We start from the raw sequence: 19,922 nt of genomic DNA on the forward strand, positions 1-19,922 counted from the left end.
GTGGGCGCCTGGAGCTCAGGCGGACAACAGTATCTTCTCAGAGCTGTTCTCCACTCCTGACTTCTCCTAGCCTTGAGAATTAATAACGTACTCTTCTGGATCCTAGCAGTGTCCAGAAGAAGGCCATGGACAGAACAGAGACTAGGTTCTGTGAGAGGGGACAGATTATGGGAAAGATCACGACCAGCCGTCAACCGCACCCACAGGATGAGCAGAGCCCCCAGTGGAGCACCTCGGGGTACCCCCTCCAGGAGGTGGTGGATGATGAAGTGTCGGGACCATCAGGTGAGGGGACTGGAGGAAGAAGAGCTGGGATAGGATTGACTAAGATGAAGGAAGGGGGCCGGGTGCAGTGGCTCACGCCTGTAACTCCAGCACGTTGGGAGGCCGAGGTGGGCGGATCACCTGAGGTCAGGAGCTCAAGGCCAGCCTGGCCAACATGGTGAAACCCCATCTCTACTAAAAGTATAAAAATTAGCGAAGTGGTAGTAGTGCACACCTGTAATCCCAGCTACTCAGGAGGCTGAGACAGGAGAATCACTTGAGCCTGGGAGGAAGAGGTTGTGGTGAGCTGAGATCGCGCTACTGCACTCCAAAAAACAAAAAAAAAGAAGGGTCAGCAGTCAGGAAGGAGAACCTGAGGAGGGTGTGTGGGAAGAATGGAGAAATTCAGGCTGGGTGCAGTGGCTCACACCTGTAATCCCAGAACTTTGGGAGGCGAAGGCAGGTGGATCACTTGAGGCCAGAAGTTTGAGACCAGCCTGGCCAACATGGTGAAACCCCGTCTCTACTAAAAGTACAAAATTGAACTGGGCATTATGGCAGGCACCTGTAATCCCAGCTACCTGAGAGGCTGAGGCAGGAGAATAACTGGAATCCGGGAGATGGATGTTACAGTGAGCTGAGACTGCACCACTACACTCCAGCCTGGGCGACAAAGCAAGATTCTGTCTCAAAACAAAACAAAACAAAAAAGGAGGGACTCAGAGAGGCAGGGACCAGGGAAGGACATGAGGCAGTGTTTGGAGGACAGAGGGAGGGAAGAATGGGGAGGGGAAGGAGTGGCACATGGGGTTGAGCAGAGGAGAAAGTCAGAAAGGTGGCTTAGAGAAGCCAGCAGTCTGTGAGTCTGCGGAGGATGGAGAGTGGTTTGGGGTTTTGGGTTGGGGTCTAAGGTGATCAGATGCAGAAGCATTACACGGTGGCCTGGTTTCTTTACTCAGCCCCTGGGGTAGATCACAGCCTCCCATGTACGTCCCTTTGCTGGAAAAGGAAGAGGGAGTGGTCAGACGAATCTGAGGAGGAGCCAGAGAAGGAGCTCGCCCCTGAGCCTGAGGAGACCTGGGTGGTGGAGACGCTGTGTGGGCTCCAGATGAAGCTGAAGCGAGTGTTGCCCGTGCTCCCTGAGCACCACAAGGACTTCAAGAGTCAGCTTGGTAGGAGGACACCCCAGAGAGCACCTCCAATCCTGTTCTTTCTAAAAAGAGAAAACTTCCAATAACCACACTTTTCCAATGGGAAAGATATGCCCCCAGTGGATGAGCTCTCCATGCAGGAGGACTTAGAAGTGATCACTCATGAAGGACACTTAGGAGACGATACAGGATTAGGTAGACTTGATAAAGGTCAGCGCTTGGGATAAGAAAGCTTGGTTTCAGCCAGGTGCGGTGGCTCACGTCTGAGATCCTAGCACGTTGGGAGGCTGTGGCAAGAGGATTGCTTGAACTCAGAACTTTGAGGCTGCAGTGAGCTATGACTGCACCACTGCACTCCAGCCTGGGTGACAGAGCAAAACCCTGTGTCAAAAGAAAAACTAAGGCCAGGTGTGGTAGCTCATGCCTGTAATCCCATTACTTTGGGAGGCTGAGATGGGTGGATCAATTGAGGTCAGTTGTTCGAGACCAACCAGACCAATATAGCGAAACCTCATTTATACTAACAATACAAAAATTAGCCAGGCGTGATGGTGCATGCCTGTTATCCCAGCTACTTGGGAGGCTGAGACAGGAGAGTCGCTTGAACCCAGGTGGCAGAGGTTGCTTTGAGCCAAGATAGCGCCACTGCATTCTATTCTGGGTGAGAGAGTGAGACGCTGTCTCAAAAAAAAAAAAAAAAAAAGAAGGAAGGGCCCAGAAGTCAGGAAGGAGCACGTGAGAAGGGTGTGTGGGAAGAATGGAGGTACTGAGGCAGGGTGCAGTGGCTCACACCTGTAATCCCAGCATTTTGGGAGGCCAGGCAGGCAGATCACTTGAGTCCAGGAGTTGGAGACCAGCCTGGCCAACATGGTGAAACCCCGTCTCTTCTAGAAGTACAAAAATGAGCTGGGCGTTCTGGTGGGCACCTGTAATCCCAGCTACTTGGGAGGCTTAGGCAGTAGAATCACTGGAACCCAGGAGGCGGAGGTTCCAGTGAGCCGAGATCGCACCACTACACTCCAGCCTAGGCCACAAAGCAAGACTGTTTCTCCAAAACAAACAAAAAAAAAAAGAAGGGACTCAGAGAGCCAGGGACCAGGGAAAGATATGAGGAAGTGTTCTGAGGACAGAGAAATGGGAGAATGGGGAGGAGAAGGAGCGGCACATGGAGCTCAGCAGAGGAGACAGACAGAAGGAAAGACGGCTTGGAAAATCCAGCAGTCTGCAAGGCTGGGGAGGATGGAGAGTGGTTTGGGGTTTTGGGTCGGGCTCTAATGTGATCAACTGCAGAAGCATTACACGGTGGCCTGGTTTCTTTACTCAGCCCCTGGGGTAGATCACAGCCCCCCGCATAGGTCCTTTCACTGGAAAAGGAAGAGGGAGTGGTCAGACGAATCTGAGGAGTCGTCGTTGGAGGAGCCACAGAAGGAGCTCGCCCCTGAGCCTGAGGAGACCTGGGTGGCGGAGACACTGTGTGGCCTTAAGATGAAGCTGAAGCGACGGCGAGTGTCGCTCGTGCTCCCTGAGCACCACGAGGCCTTCAACAGGCTGCTTGGTAGGACACCCCAGAGAGCACCTCCAACCCTGTTCTTTCTAAAAAGAGGAAACTTCCAATAACCACACTTTTCCAATGGGAAAAATATGCCCCAGTGGGTGAGCTCTCCATGCGGGAGGACTCAGAAGTGATCACTCATGAGGGACACTTAGGAGACGATACAGGATTAGGTAGACTTGATAAAGGTCAGCGCTTGGGATAAGAAAGCTTGGTTTCAGCCAGGTGCGGTGGCTCCCACCTGAGATCCCAGCACATTGGGAGGCTGAGGCAAGAGGATTGCTTGAACTCAGGACTTTGAGGCTGCAGTGAGCTATGACTGCACCACTGCACTCCAGCCTGGGTGACAGAGCAAAACCCTGTCTCAAAAGAAAAACCAAGGCTGGGCACAGTAGCTCATGCCTGTAGTCCCAGCTACTCAGGAGGCTGAGACAAGAGAATCGCTTAAACCCGGGAGGCAGAGGTTGCAGTGAGCTGAGATCGCACCACTGCATTCCAGCCTGGCCCACATAGCGAGACTTTGTCTCAAAATGAATTAATAAATAAAAATAAAAATCAAATAAAGAAAAACAAAATCAATAAACAAAGTGGTTTCAGCTGTGCCCTCTGAAACTTAATGTCTCTTACTGACTCTTCTAAACCTAAGTGTCTCCATCCATAGTGGGGGATACCAAGGCCATGGTCACACCCTGATATGACTGTCTCATGAGGAAATGATGGGAATTCCTTTATGACTCTGCTGTGGTTCCTCCGTGTCTGCTGGAGGGGGTCCTGGCTTATTCCCAGCTCTACCTCCTGTAGATTCTCACACCCAGGGCCTCCTTTGGTCTCTTCTCAGGGGAGTCTCAGAGCAGGAGCCTCTCTCCCTTGCCCAGTGAAAGTCATTCTCCCCTCTCCCATCCACCTCACGTGTGGCCACAATCCTGAGACTTCCCCCCGGGAGGCACACTTCTCCTCGCTGCCCTGCTGCTCCCACAGAAACCCTGTCCTGCTTCTTACGCTGACATCTGCTCTCTAATCACAGAGGATCCTGTCATTAAAAGATTCCTGGCCTGGGACAAAGATCTGAGGGTGTCAGACAAGGTAAGTTTGTTCTCCATGTAACTGTTCCTGTTCCAACGCATGCCTGGGGAGAGGGTTCAGCTTCCAAACCCACAGTTCTCCCTCCACCACCTCCCACCAGATGCTCCTACAGTCTTTTTTTTTTTTTTTTTTTTTTGGTGAGACAGAGTCTTGCTTGTTGCCCAGGCTGGAGGGCAGTGTCTTGATCTTGACTCACTGCAGCCGACGCCTCCCAGGTTCAAGCGATTCTCCCACCTCAGCCTCCAAGCAGCTGGGATTAAAGACATGAACCACCATGCCTGGCTAATTTTTGTGTTTTTAGTAGAGACAAGGTTTTCCCATGTTGGCCAGGTTGGTCCTGAACACCTGACCTCAGGGGATCCACCTGCCTTGGCCTTCCAAAGTGCTGAGATTATAGACATCAGCCACTGTGCCTGACCAGCTGCCACGGTCTTGAGTCTTGGCACCCACAAATTTTTTTCTTCTGAGACAGAGTCTAGCTCTGCTCCCCAGGATGGAGTGCAGTGGCATGATCATAGCTCATTGCAGCCTCTAATTCCTGGGCTCAAGCAATCTTCTTTCCTCAGCCTCCTGAGGAGCTGGGACTATGCACATGCCACCATGCTCAACTAATTTTTGAAATCTTTGTAGAAACAGGGTCTTGCTATGTTGCCCAGGTTGTTCTCCAACTGTCGGGCTCATGTGACCCTCCTATCTCCACCTCTCAAAGTACTGGGATCAGAGGCTTCAGCTGCCACTCCCGGCTATTCTTGGTCTTTTATGATTTGTCAGCATCTCCCTCAGGACTCTGCTGGTCTCTTGCAGAGTGAATGAATGGCCCCTGCCTCTCCTATGGGTCCTTTGGGATCTGAACTCTGGGCCACAGTCTGGCTGCAGTCCTGAAACGCCTGGCCCCTCTACTCTCAGCTCTTTGGGACAGTTCTGTGCCTGGCACACAAAAGGCCCTCCTGACACCAGCCGACCTAGACACACCCCCTCCAAAGATCCCATCGGAGCCCACCATCCCGGGAGCATCACCCAAAACCCTTCCTCAGGCTTCTCGGATTTGCATCCGACCTTCGAATACCCCTCCACCCCGCAATTTCCAAATGACTACAGTCACCCCAATACTGAGGTCCCTTCTCTCATGGGCAGCCCCTCCCCAGACCCTCATCTCCCCTCTCCACAATCTTCCTCTTCCAAGATGTGACCTCTCCCTCTCTCTGTTCCTTTCTCTCCATCAGTATCTCCTGGCTATGGTCATAGCGTATTTTAGCCGGGCCGGCCTCCCCTCCGGGCAATACCAACGCATCCACTTCTTCCTGGCTCTGTGAGTGGTTTGCTGCCTCCTATCCGTCAACACCCAACGCCCTGGGACAGCGGGGGAATTGGGATTCCAGCCTTTCCTTTATTCTTTCACCTGTTTGTCCTCTTTACTCTGTGTACAGAAAAGACAGGATTATACTATCTTAGACTGTTGTTTCTAAAAAGAAACTCAGGCTGGGCATGCTGGCTCACGACTGTAATCCCAGCACTTTGGGAGGCCGAGGCAAGCGGATCACTTGTGGTCAGGAGTTCGAGACCAGCCTGGCCAACGTGGCCAAACCCCGTCTCTACTAAAAATAGAAAAATTAGTTGGGCGTGGTGGTGTGCACCTGTAATCCCAGCTACTCGGGAGGCTGAGGCAAGAGAACCGTTTGAACCCAGGAGGTGGAGGCTGCAGTAAGCTAAGGTTGAGCCACTGCACTCCAGCCTGGGCAACAGAGCAAGACTCCATCTCAAAAAAAAAAAAAAAAACAGCCAAAAAACAAACTCCAATGCCAGTATACAAATAAAAGAATAAAACAAAAGGAACAATAAACTGCTCCTAAGGGGAAAAGAAAAGGAGTGGAGGAGCGGACATGACGCTTCCTCCAGCAAGCAGACATTTCTGGTTCCTTTCTCTCTCTCATTCCCACATCAACCGCAAATGCCATCGACCTCCTCTGGGTTCCCATGACAGAGGCCACAGTTCAGGTCCCCCTTGCATCACTCGAATCCACTGTCAAATGCTCCCTGCTGGGGTCTCCTGGAGTCTCTCCCCAAGCCAGGGGGCTTCCTAGTGCAGCCTGAGCATCCTTCCAAAGCACGACAACCTCACTGCCCACCTGAACAACTTCCTTAGCTGATGTCTTTCTCTATCGAGGCCAGGGTCCACAGTGCCAATTCCACCCTCTCTACAATCTCTACAAGCACACTGGCTCGCCATCTTGGTGTTTCCTGGCATGGCTTCACTGCTCCTTCCAAATGCCCTCCACTCGACTTTGCGTTTGTGTTTTCTGTGTGGGTGTCTCGCACACACGCAGTTCTGAAGGGAAGGACTCATTCCTTGAAGTCAATTCACCCCACAGCCTCTGTGATGCCTTCCATCATCTTCCAACTTCTGCATGCCCGTAGCTCTCCAGTTATATCCTGGACACTTGGATTAGGTCATCTGCCTTGATTACTCCCGGTCCCATTAGACTAGATGCCTGTAGAAGGCAGGGTCCTGGCAAAATATCAATGTATTCAATTTCTTTTATTTTTTTGAGACAGACTTGCCCTGTCCCGCAAGCTGGAGTGCAGTGGTGAGATCATAGCTCACTGCAGCCTCCATATCCTGGGCTCAAGTGACCCTCCCACCTCAGCTTCTCGATTAGCTCTGACTACAGGGCTGTGCCACCACACCTGGACAGTTTGTTTGTTTGTTTGTTTATTGAGACAGAGTCTTGCTCTGCCTCTCAGGCTGGAATGGAATGGCCCAATCTCGACTCACTGCAACCTCCGCCTCCTGGGTTTACACAATTCTTATGCTTCAGCCTCCTGAGTAGCTAGGACTAACGGGTATGCCAGCGCACCAAGCCGATTTTGGTATTTTTAGTATAGATGGGGTTTCTCCGTGTTGACCAGGCTGGTCTCCAACTCCTGGTCGCAAGCGATCCACCTGCTTCAGCCTTCTAAAGTGCTGGGATTGCAGGCATGAGCCACCGCGTCTGGCATATTTCTTATATTGTTAATAGAGACGAGGGTCTTGCTATGTTGCCCAGGCCCATCTCAAACTCCTGGCCTCAAGTGATCCTCCTGCTTGGGCCTCCCAATGTGCTGGGATTCCAGGCATAAGCCACCACACTCGGCCACCAGTTGGGTTTTTGTCTCCATCCTGAAGGGGTGAGAGACGCCCTTGATCAGGTCTCTGTTCAGCAGAGCCCTCCTGAGGAAGGCGTGGCTCTCTGCAGGGTGGGTGCCACTCCTGAGCTAGGGAGAGTCCCTTACCTTCCTCTCTGGGAAGCTGACCTCAGCCGGAGGTCTCTCCTGGTGGTGCCCCTGAGCAGCAACCTGATTTCTGTCCTCAGCTATCTGGCCAATGACATGGAGGAGGACGACGAGGCCCCCAAAGAAAACATCTTTTACTTCCTGTATGGGAAGACCCGCTCTCACGTACCCTTGCTCCGTAAGCGTCGGTTCCGGTTATGCCGTTCCATGAACTGGAGGGCCAGGAAGAACCGCTCTCAGATAGCCTTGTTCCAGAAACTTCGGTTCCAGTTCTTCTGTTCCATGCGCTGCAGGGCTTGGGTTTCCCCGGAGGAGTTGGAGGAGGTGGGTGGGGCCTGGGGAGGTGGAGGAGGTGGGGAGGAATTGTGTGGGCTGGAGGCTGGATAAGGGGAGAGAGGGGTATCCCGGGGAGTCCCTGTCTTCTCAAAGGGCGTTTGTTTTTCCAGATCCAGGCTTATGACCCAGAGCACTGGGTATGGACGCGAGATCGCGCCCGCCTTTCCTAGAGCTCCAGGGACCGTGGAGGCCTGAGGTCATCGGCCTGAGAGAAGGTACATCTGCATCCTCCGGGGTAAAGGCAGAATATTAGGGTCTATTTTGGAAATCCGAGGAACCCAATTGCTTGATCCGGCTTCAAGCCTGGGCAACGTGGCGAGATCCCCTCTCCACAAAAATACAAAAATTAGCCAGGCGATGTGGGAAGCATCTCTACTCCCAACTACTCAGGAGGCTGAGGCGGGAGGATGGCTGGAGCCTGGGAGGTCAGGGCTGCACGGAGCCCTGATCCTGCCACTGCACTCCAGCCCAGGAGACAGAGTGAGACCCTGCCTCAAAAATAATCATAAATACTGAGTTCGAGGAGGTTCATTATGATTGATGCACTTGAGTTACCGATTTGGGTCGAGGGTTCAGTGAAGCTTTGGTTTACATCTTGTGCAGCTAACCATGTTGAGCACAGAGCATGAGACTTCATCATGAGGACGTAGGATTAGGGATTAGGCTTCTGGACTCGTGGTTCGTGATGTTGTCACATTAGAAACACATCTAGCATGGTTACAAGTTTAGATCTTAAGTGACACAAAAGGCCCCAGCTGTGATGAAGTCCAAAGCCACATTCTCTGAGGGCGCCCTACTCCCTGGGCAGACCCACCCAAAGTCCTCGCTGTGAAGCAGGTCACTGGGGCTGACCTTGGGAGTATTAAGTGAGTTTTGGAGTCATGGTCACCGAAGTGCGAGTATCAGAGTTGAACGCGATGGTTCAGAAGCAGGGTACAGAATGAAAGGCAGGAGATAAAATTGCTCTGAACTCTAGTTAGACTTGACATGGGACGTGAATAACCTTCCTGTCTAGAGAGCTGCCTCCTTGAAGTGTGACAGCGTCTCTCTCACTTCCAGAACACCGGGCCCAGGGGAGATGTGGATTTTCCGCAGGAACTTTATTCCAATGCTCATGGCAGACACCAGGAAGGAGGAGAGGAGCCGTTTGTGTAGATCATCTGGAAGAACCTGGACCGTTCTTGATGGAGCTGAATACAGTGATCACGTTGTCCTCCTAGGAGCAGGGGTGGAGGGTGGGGGGTGGGGTACTTCTAGGAGTCCTTGGAGAAAAGTAAGAAACCAGGAGTGTTTCCAGTTCCACCCTTTCCTGCGGCACCACCTCCCTTTTCATGTTGCTGAATTCCAACCTCCCTGGAGGTCCTGTTTCTTAGGGACTTGGTTGCCACAGTCCAGGAGGATTTGAACACACAGTGCAGGGACTCAGATTGGCACAGAATTCTTCATGAAATATGAGTGCCATAGACTGTAACGGATAGCTTCGTGCACACTATGCATTTTATTGGTTTGTCTGGAAAATGTTAGCCATTGAATTATTAATAGGTTTATTTCAAATAGTTAGGAAATTGTACTTTTGAAAACATGCTCTTCCTGTATAGTTTTTTGATGAGAGTTATAGCTATTATATATACATAATTTTCTTTTCATTTTTAAGAGAGAATTCCTTTTATCCTAAATCTTTTATTATCTTTAAATTTTTTTCTGAATTATTATATGTGCTCCTGAAGTGAGCACTCTTTTTATCTATGATACTTCCATAATAATCTCTTCTATTTATAGCTATTGGTAGTTCCCCTAAATTCTAGTCATAGAAATTTTTATTTGCTGTTTAGGTTTGTGACTGAATTGTGAGAATTCAGTTGTGATTTTTAACATGTCTTAGATATATATACTAACATGTCTAATATATACTATCTATTTTATTGGATTATTTTGAAAAAGATTGGCAAAGAATTATTTAACTATTATTTTATTTATTTAACTATTTATTAAATATTAAATATATTTATTTCAATATTACTTTAAATATTGTGGAAATACTGGTATTTTTGAATAGACGCTGTTTCTATAAAGTTATGTGATGGGTGTTAGAACTGTTATATACACATAAATATAATTTTGTTTTCCTTTTTAAGAGTGGATTCTTTTTATCATAAATCTTTTACCTTTCAATCTTTGTATCTATTATTACACGTGCTGCTGAAGGAAGCATACTTTTTATCTATGATACTTAGTTCATATGTATATTACATTTATAGCTATGTGGTAGTTCCCCTAAATTCTTGTGAAAATAAATGTTTGTTTGATATTTAGTGTATGTTTGAAATATGAGAATGCAGATGTAATTTTTTACCTTGTATTGGCATGTTTGTATGTTACTTTAAAGAGGATGTGTGTTCTAAAGGAGGGCATGAGCTGTGTGTTTTCAAGAGAACAGTGCAGTGCATCTCTTGGGGAAACGTAATAAAGATGAACTTTTCTCACCTTCACAGCGATTGTGATCATATTGGTCTGGATTGATTATTTGCTGCCAAGTGATATTTTTCCTTAATGGGGTTGTGGTTATTTGAACATATTTATTAGCTCTGGAAGATAATCCTGTGTTGTTTTTTATGCAGAAAAAAACATAAGGCTGAGTGCAGTGCTCACACCTACAATCTCAGCAGTTTTGGAGGTAGTGGCGGGAGGATCACTTAAGGCCAGGAGTTTGAGGCCAGCCTCGGCAACATAGCATCTACATCTATTTTTAATTTTTCTTTCTTAAAGAAAAACTTAAATATTGTTTTTCTTAAAGAAAAACAATAGAAGAGAATAGATCTCAAGCTACCGGGTTTTTTTGTTTGTTTGTTTGCTTTGGAGACAGAGCAAGACTCTGTCTCCCAGGCTGGAGTGCAGTGGTACAGCCTTGGCTCCCTGTAACTTTCACCTCCGGGTTCAAGCGAATTCTCCTGCCTCAGCCTCCCAAGTAGCCAGGACTACAGGCACCCATCTGTACGTCCGACTAACTTTTGTAAAAATAGTAGAGACAAGGTTTCACCATGTTGGCCAGGCTGGTCTCGAACTCCTGACTTCAAGTGATCCACCCACCTCGGCCTCCCAAAGTGCTGGGATTACAGGCATGAGCTACTGTGCCCAGACGCCAAGCTAGAGTTTTAAGGCAGGAAACGAGAGAAAGATACTGAGAGAGGAAAACCAGGTGGTAAGAAAACTCTAAAGGTGGCCGGGCGTGGTGGCTCACGCCCATGATCCCAGCAGGAGTTTGAGACCAGCCTGGCCAACATGGTGAAACCCTGTCTCTACTAAAAATACAAAAATTAGGCAGGCGTGGTGGTGCACGCGTATAATCCCAACTATTTGGGAGGCTGAGGCAGGAGAATCACTAGCAGAGATTGTGTCTCCCTACCGCCTTTCAAAAAAAAAAAAGAAAGTTCCTGCAGCAGTTAAAGCTGTGAAAGACAGGCACTCTGCCATGCAATTCTTTTTGATTTTTCTTTTTTATTTTTGGAGTTGGGATCTTGCGCTGTCACCCAGACTGGGGTGCAGTGGTGTGGTCATAGCTCGCTGCGGCCTCAGACTCAAGCTCAAGCGATCCTCTTACCTTGCCTTTCAAATTGCTGGGAATATAAGCATGAGCCACTGCATCTGGCCTTTGTGACACAATTCTGTTTTTGTTTTGTTTTGTTTTTGAGATGGAGTCTTGCTCTGTCACCCAGTCTGGAGTGCGGTGGCATGATCTTGGCTCACTGCAAGCTCTGCCTCCTGGGTTCACGCCATTCTCCTGCCTCAGCCTCCCGAGTAGCTGGGACTACAGGCACCCGCCACCATGCCCGGCTAATTTTTTGTATTTTTAGTAGAGACAGGGTTTCACTGTGTTAGCCAGCATGGTCTCAGTCTCCTGACCTCGTGATCTGCCCGCCTCGGCCTCTCAAAGTGCTAGGATTACAGGTGTGAGCCACCGCGCCCGGCCTGTGTGATGCAATTCTGATGTCAACTCCCTGATGTTACCTCCAACGCCAGAGGTTAAGGCCACCAGCCCCGACTAGGCTGCCCTCGCTTTAGACACAGCTGCAGGCTTGGGTGTCCTCAGACCACATGTACTTCTCACCAACTGGCTGCAAATTTGGAGGTTCCCACCGTGTCCTCAAGTTTAATAATTCACTAAAACAACTCACAGAACTTAGAAAAGCATGATACTTTCTTTCTCTCTCTTTTTTTTTTTTTTGAGACGGAGTCTTGCTCTGTCGCCCAGGCTGGAGGACAGTGGCCACCACGCTTGGCTAACTTTAGTATTTGTATTAGAGATGGGGTTTCACCATGTTGGCCAGGCTGGTCTTGAACTCCTGACCTCAGGTGATCCGCCCACCTTGGCATCCCAAAGTGCTGGGATTATAGGCATAGCCACCATGCCCGGTTGACTTCTAGAGTTTCAATAACAGAGATGTGGTTCAAGAAGAAAAGGGAGACATGTTTTGTAGATGGCAGGAGCTTCATGAAAAGAAGCCAATGAAGGGCAAGGATGTGTAGCGGTCTACCTATGGGAAACCAGCCAGGAGCCTCCCCGCAGGGACTTCAGCACAGACGGCTGGGAAAATCTGCATTAACCTGAGCTCTGGACCTAAGAGAGGACAAGGCCTTGACTGTTTCTACAGACTCACAAGACGCAATCTCTGCGATCCACGCCCGTGGTGTGATCTGGGAAACAGGGGGCCTTCTAAATGCCAACAACAAGGAAATCAAATGTGCAACAAACAGAAATACTGGCATTGATGTGGGCCATGGAGACGCCTAAACAGATGACTGCAGTCCACTGCCAAGGTCATCAAAGGGGTGACTCTGAAATAATAAATTTCAGACGCCATGGCCCAAAAGCTGCACGAGGTGGGGAAGTCCTCCACATGCCTCTGCTTCCTTCAGTACCTCTTTATGAAATAAGCCGAGGTACTTCCCTGGGGAATTTCCTTTTTCTTTCTTTCTTTTGAGATGGAGTCTTGCTGTCACCCAGGCTAGAGTGCAGTGGCGCGATCTTGGCTCACTGCAACCTCTCCCTCCTGGGTTTTAGCAATTCTCCTGCATCAGACTTCTGAGTAGCTGAGATTACAGGTGCATGCCACCATGCCCAGCTAATATTTGTATTTTTAGTAGAGACAGGGTTTCACCATCTAGGCCAGGCTGGTCTTGAACTCCTGACCTCGTGATCCACCCGTCTTGGCCTCCCAAAGTGCTGGGATTACAGGTGTGAGCCATCACGCCCGGACTTCTTTTTTTATTTTTCGAGATGACGTTTCGCTCTTATTGCCCACACTGGAGTGCAATGGCACGATCTCAGCTCACTGCCACCTCCTCCTCCCAGGTTCAAGCGATTATCCTGCCTCAGCCTCTCGAGTAGCTGGGATTACAGGCACCCAACACCAAACCCAGCTAACTTATTGTATTTCTAGTAGAGATGGGATGTCACCATGTTGGCCAGGATGGTCTTGAACCCCTGACCTCTAATGATCCACCTGAATTGGTCTCCCAAAATGTTGGGATTACAGGCGTGAGCCACTGCGCCCAGCCCCTCCCATACCCCTTTTGGCCAAGGCAGTACAATTCAGAAGAATCTTGCCAGGGAAGACTGGTAAATGGACGTCAACGTGATGCCTATGGCTCCTGGTGGATTTAGATACCTCCTGGTGCTTACTGATACCTTTACCAGTTACACGGGGGCTTTGCCATGCCAGACTGAAAATGCAGGAGATCAATGATCAACCTTCAACTATTTACTAGCAGAACACTGAGGGGACTGTGCGGTCACCGATACCTCCTATTGCACTTGGATAAACACCTCCCGGGAAATAGAGATGAATAGAAAGGACATAGTCAAACAGGCAGAATGGCTGCATTCCTTCAACCAGAAGGGTCCAGTAGTCTGTTTTCACACTGCTATAAAGAACTACCAGAAACTGGGTAATTTATGAAGAAAAGAGGTTTAATTGACTCACAGTTCTGCAGGCTGTACAGGAAGCATGGCTGGGGAGGCCTCAGGAAACTGACAATCATGGCAGAAGGCGAAGGGGAAGCAGGCACGTCTGGCCATGTTGGAGCAGGAGAGACAGAGAGAGTGAAGTGGGAGATGCTGCACGCTTTTAAATAACCAGATCCCACGAGCGCTCACTCACTATCACGGGAACAACAAGGGGGAAGTCGGCCCCCATGAGCCAATCACCTCCCACCAGGTCCCTTCCACAACACTGGAAATTGCAATTTGACATGAGATTTGGGTGCGGATACAGAGCTGAACCATGCCAAGGGTAGTTCAACCACTGAGATTGATTGATTGACTGAGATGGAGTCCGCTCTGTTACCTACGCTGCAGTGCAGTGGCACAATCTCGACTCACTGCAACCTCCGCCTCCTGAGTTCGAGCGATTCTCCTGCCTCAGCCTCCCAAGTAGCTGGGACTACAGCACATGCCACCATACCTAACTAATTTTTGTATTTTTAGTAGAGACAGGGCTTCACCATGTTTGTCAGGCTGGTCTTGAACTCCTGACCTCGTGATCACCCTGCCTCGGATTTTCTTTTGCTGGAATTACAGGCATGAGCCACCACACCCGGCCAACCACTGAGATTTAGAAGGCAGTCAAGTCCACTATACCACACCTCACCTGGTTTCTTCCTCTGTTGGGGCCCCTCGTGGCCACTGTTCTGTTACTTTTTGGTCCTATTTATTTAAATGGATGGTGAGCTGTTTGTCCTCCAGGCTCCAACACTGCCACCTTCAGCTTGTGTTACAACAATACCAGCCTTTCAAGCTACTGCGGGTGACCCCAGAACTCATTTGAACTCAGAAGCCCAAGAGTTTCATTCCTCTCATTTCAGGGGACTCAGTGCCCCTGGGCAGCATGAAGTCGATGCAGAAGCATGACCTCCATCCCTAATCCCTCAAGAATGAGGAGTAGAAGGTGCTGGCAGGAGGGTGGGGGCACGGTTTGTAGATCTGTAACTGCATCAGACCAAATCTAGTTCAACTTTTTTTTTTTTTTTTTGACGGAGTTTCGCTCTTGTCACCCAGGCTGGAGTGCAATGGCACGAGCTCAGCTCACTGCAACCTCCACCTCCTAGGTTCAAGTGATTCTGCTGCCTCAACCTCCAGATAGCTGGGATTACAAGGGTGCACCGCCACACCTGGCTTATATTTATATTTTTAGTAGAGACGGGGTTTCACCATTTTGGCCAGGCTGGTCTTGAACTCCTGACCTCCACCTGCCTTGGCCTCCCAAAGTGCTGGGATTAGAGGCGTGAGTCACCGCACCCGGCTCAGTTCAACTTTTATGTAATGAGGTTGTCAGTTGTTTTTCAAGTGCCATGGACCCGCAGGTTGAAGGTCATGTACCCTGCGCATGCCCAGGTTAACCAAGCGCCACCACGGAGTGGAACCATAGAGCTCGGCCTGAAGAGCTGGGACTGATTTAAGAACCGGACACCCCAAGGCAGGAGCCAAGATCCAATCAGATTGAGTTTTGGTGTCACCCCATGGCAGGATCCAGTCAGATCACACCTCCCAGCATTACTTTATTGCAAGATCCAATCAAATCACACCTCATTAGCCTATGCTTATAAAACCTGACATAGCCCCCAGCTGTGTAAGGGAGATCTGAGTATTTCTTCCTGTGTTCTTGCTAGCTGACTTACAAAAAAGCTTTAAAAAAAAGGCCAGGCGTGGTGGCTCATGCCTGTAATCCCAGCACTTTGCGAGGCTGAGGCGGGCGGATCACTTGAGGTCAGGGGTGCAAGACCAGCCTGGCCAACATGGTGAAACCCTATCTCTACTAAAAATACAAAAATTAGCTGGGCGTGGTGATACATACCTATAATCCCAGCTACTTGGGAGACTGAGGCAGGAGAATCACTTGAACCCAGGAGGCGGAGGTTGCAGTGAGCCAAGATCACACCACTGCACTCCAGCCTGGGCGACAGAATGAGAAGACTCCGTCTAAAAAAAGAACAGTTAAAATTAGCACCAAATGCTTTACAATTAAAAAATGTTTTTAGCTGCATATATTTAACTTCTTTGATTGTAAAAAATACACATACCAAATGGAAAGGCACAAAGAAGAGAGCAAAAAGTGCATGAGATCTCACATCCAAGGATAACCGCTGAGAACATGAAGGTACTGACTCTTCCAGCCTTTATACTATACACATTTAGGCCATTGTTTTGTTTTTATAAAACTGTAATCATATAATACAGTTTTACAATCTGCTTTTTAAACACAACAATTACATAACATTTAGCTGTTTCATTTGCATTCAGATTCATAAGGGTTCCAGTACTTCATTTATCAGAAAACCAAGAGAAATAGTCTCATTGAAATATAAGTACATAAGGCCAGGCATGGTGGCTCACGCCTGTAATCCCAGCACTTTGAGAGGCTGAGGTGGGCGGATCACCTGAGGTCAGGAATTCGAGACCAGCCTGGCCAGCCTGGACAACATGGTGAAACCCCGTCTCTGCTAAAAATACAAAAATGAGCCAGGCGTGGTGGTGAGTGCCTGTAATCCCAGCTATTCAGAAGGTTGAGGCAGGTGAATCGCTTGAACTCGGGAGGTGGAGGTTGCAGTGAATCGAGATTGCGCCACTGCACTCCAGCCAGGGCGCCAAAGTGAGACTGCATCTCAAAAAAAAAAGATAAAAATAAAAAATATATATGTATTATATATTTTTCCAGACAGGGTCTTACTCTGTCTCCCAGTCTGAAATACAGTGGCGCCATCATAGCTCACTGCAGCCTCAAGTTCCCGGGCTCAAGTGATCCTCCCACTTCAGCTTCCCAAGTAGCTGGAAATACAGGTGCATGCCACCATGCCCAGTCAATTTTTTTTTTTAATTTTTCATAGATACAGAGTTTCACTGTGTTGCCCAGTCCTAATAAACACTATGTGATGAAAAGAAAAAAGTAAATCACCCTAAAGTTAAGTCTTTAATGTTAAGTCTTTAACGAGAAATGCAAATAAAGCATTTCTCAATAGATTATGGGAAGAGAATCAGCTGAAGAATAAACATCTTTAGTAAAGCTTTTGCTCATGTGCATTAACCAATACTCTTGAAAACCAGGATTAATTTACTGTACTTTCTTAATATTCCTTTGAAATTCCTTATGGCGCACAGGTAGCGTAGAAAATAACTGCTTCATGCTGACTGTGGTCCCTCTGGGGTGGGGGTAGGGGGTTTTCTGGATGATTTTCCCATTGTGATCAAACACCAGTCAAGTCCCAACCTTCGCCGATGCATGGCAGGTAGAAATGGTGACATCGCTGTGAGAGAACACCAGGCATGGCGTGTTCAGTGAGAGACCTGCGATGTTGGGCACTGACTATGCTTTTCTTCACTTGCTTTTCTCTCAAAACTTTCTTAAAAAGCTGATGATTCCTCTGAGATAACCAAGATCTAAACGGTTGAGGAGTCATCATAAAATCTAAGGTTTGGCATCTAAAAGACAGTGAGACAGAGGGCACTAAACATGCTTTGCTTTGGTTAGAGCTTTGATTTCATTTTTCAGGTTGAACTGCAAAACCATAAATGATCTCAAGATTCATTTATTCACAAATAGAGATTTGTTTTGTTATTACTCTTCAAATAAAATTTTTTTAAAGAATTTTTTAAAGAATTTAAAAAAATATTTTTCAAATATTTAAAGAATCCAAAAGATATAATTAAAATGTATATGTAAGGCAGGGTGCGGTGGCTCATGCCTGTAATTCCAGCACTTTGGGAGGCCAAGGAGGGCAGATCACTTGAGGCCTGGAGTTCCAGACCAGCCTGGGCAACATGGCAAAACCCCATCTCTACTAAAAATTCAAAAATTAGCCAGGAGTGGTGGTGCACGCTTAGTCCCAGCTCTTCAGGAGGCTGAGGCACAAGAATCACTTGAACCTGGGAGGCAGAGATTGCAGTGAGCTGAGACTGTGCCACTGCACTCCAGCCTGGGTGACAGAGTGAGACTCTGTCTAAAAATACGTATACATATACACATATATATGTGTATATATATATATATATTTACATATAATTATAAAGATTTAGTATCTGTGCTATAATTAAATAGTGCTTTGGTGAAATGTTTCCCTAAAATTTGATGATGAAAACCAATGGTAACTATCATTTATTATCTATATGTTATGTTAAAATTGAGAAGTTACTGTTTTAATAAGGGTAACCATTTTTTTTTAACAATACTATTTGCTTCATTTCATTCATTTATTTCTCACATTTCAGAAGTACTAGGACTTAGATTGGCAGTGAGACAAAACAGAATTCAGAAGCTAGAAGTTGAGATACTGAGATAGAAAATTGTAAATAATAACGATTCCAATTAATTTTCAGAGAGGTTTTTCTAAGGGGTCAAATGAATGGATAAAAATATTGTATCACCTCAGTGCACACAGCGAGCTCAGAGCTTCCCCCTGAAAGCCGAAAGTTTCAACCTCAGTTAGGTCAGCAAACTCTTGAATCTTAGATGTGTGATGTTTCAGAGCTGAAAGAGACTGTAAAGTAAAGATTAAGATACCACAAGTGCTATTAACAACGGATATACATGATATCTAGTAACTGGCTTAAAAAACTGTTTTTGCGTTTCCCAAGACAGTGTTACTCAAAATTCTGAGACATGTGGCCCAATTATTTTATAATAGGATTAGAAAAAGTCAACTTACTTAAGCCTTCAAAGTTTTCTTCTTCTACCCCAAATCCATTGTCTGAAACTTCAATGAGATCCACTCCATAGTCCTTAACTTTAGATCTAGAAAGTTTAAATATTTACATATTTATTAAAAATGGACCCATGCTAGAATGGTGTGATCCCGTGGGGTGGAGCTTGCAGTGAGCCGAGATCCCGCCACTGCACTCCAGCCTGGGAGACAGTGAGACTCCATCTCAACAAAAAAAAAAAAAAAAAAAAGGACCCATGCTATAAGTTTTTATATTGATATTATTTATAACATATGCAAATTGAAGAGTCATAACTATACCTTTAGTTAAACGTACTAGTGTCATTTTGTATATTTCATTTTTATAAAGTCCGTTCTGGCCATTTACTAGCCCAGATTAAATAGTTTAGCTTTTTCTTTCTTTCCTCTTTTTTTTTGTCCCTAGGCTAGTCAAGTGATGCAGTTGGAGTGGAGAAGGAACAAAAAAATCTGTAACTGGTTGTGATCAATTAGTGGTTAACACCGTTGCACTTTGACCAGACTTTTCTTTTGAAAGAAATAATTTTAACATACCCAGTAAGGAGAAAGGGGGCCAGGCGCGGTGGTTCATGCCTGTAATCCCAGCACTTTGGGAGGCCAAAGTGAGCGGATCACCTGAGGTCAGGAGTTCCAGACCAGCCTGACCAACATGGAGAAACCCTGTCTCCACCAAAAATACAAAATTAGCCAGGTGTGGTGGTGCATGTCTGTAATCCCAGCTACTGGTAAGGCTGAGGCAGAATTGCTTGAACCCGGGAGGTGGAGGTTGCGGTGAGCTGAGATCGTGCCATGGCACTATAGCCTGGGCAACAAGAGCGAAAACTCCATCTCAAAAAAAAAAAAAAGACAACTGGTTCTGGAATCAGACTTCCTGGATCCTATTTTATTAGCTTTATAATCTCAAAAAAAGGAAATTTCCTGTTCCTTAATTTCTTCATCTATAAAATGGAGATAATAAGTTCTATCTCATAAAGTTACTTGGCTGATTCATAATTTTTTAGGTTTTCTTATTTTATTTTGTTATTTTCTTTTTCTTTTCTTTTTTTTTTTTTTGAGATGGAGTTTTGCTCTTGTCACCCAGGCTGGAATGCAGTGGCACCATCTGAGCTTGGCTCACTACAACCTCCACGTCCCAGGTTCAAGAAATTCTCCTCCCTCAGCCTCCTGCACCACCACATCTGGCTAATTTTTGTATTTTTAGTAGAGACAGGGTTTTACCATGTTGGTTAGGCTGGTCTTGAACTCCTGACCTCAAATGATCAGCCCCGCTCTGCCTCCCAAAGTGCTGGGATTATAGATGTGAGCCACTACTCCAGGCCTATTTCATTTTATTTTATTGAGACGGAGTCTTGCTCTGTCCCCAGGCTGGTGTGCAGTGGCACGATCTCGGCTCACTGCAACCTCCGCCTCCCGGGTTCAAGCAATTCTCATGCCTCAGCCTCCCAAGTAGCTGGGATTACAGGCTTCTGCCACCAGGTCCGGCTAATTTTTATATTTTTAGTAGAGACAGAGTTTCACCATTTTGGACAGGCTGGTCT

The 19,922-nt window shown here is 47.3% G+C and overlaps 2 protein-coding genes across 3 annotated transcripts in view; one reads left to right on the forward strand and one right to left on the reverse strand.

The window, feature by feature from the left end:
- Window positions 1-10,145, forward strand: LOC100443517 (putative speedy protein E7). Of its 2 annotated transcripts, XM_024249536.2 has the most exons (8): window positions 1-285; window positions 1,224-1,436; window positions 2,740-2,970; window positions 3,992-4,050; window positions 5,274-5,359; window positions 7,401-7,644; window positions 7,767-7,871; window positions 8,716-10,145. In XM_024249536.2, the coding sequence occupies exons 1-7, from the start codon at window positions 126-128 to the stop codon at window positions 7,824-7,826; spliced, it is 1,053 nt and encodes a 350-aa protein (XP_024105304.1). In that variant the 5' UTR covers window positions 1-125; the 3' UTR covers window positions 7,827-7,871; window positions 8,716-10,145. The 2 variants fall into 2 exon arrangements, with proteins under 2 accessions (XP_024105304.1, XP_024105303.1); XM_024249535.2 differs by lacking the exon at window positions 1,224-1,436.
- LOC100436789 (putative postmeiotic segregation increased 2-like protein 1) overlaps window positions 8,905-19,922 on the reverse strand; it is a 23,255-nt gene continuing 12,237 nt past the window's right edge. The window contains 4 exon segments of the mRNA XM_054560121.2: window positions 8,905-13,724; window positions 16,770-16,953; window positions 18,071-18,182; window positions 18,352-18,437. Of these exon segments, the coding sequence (XP_054416096.2) occupies window positions 13,692-13,724; window positions 16,770-16,953; window positions 18,071-18,182; window positions 18,352-18,437 (415 nt within the window). The 3' untranslated portion in view covers window positions 8,905-13,691.

This window comes from Pongo abelii, chromosome 6 (genome assembly GCF_028885655.2).
Source record: "Pongo abelii isolate AG06213 chromosome 6, NHGRI_mPonAbe1-v2.0_pri, whole genome shotgun sequence".
In the NCBI taxonomy this organism is placed as follows: Eukaryota; Metazoa; Chordata; class Mammalia; order Primates; family Hominidae; genus Pongo; species Pongo abelii.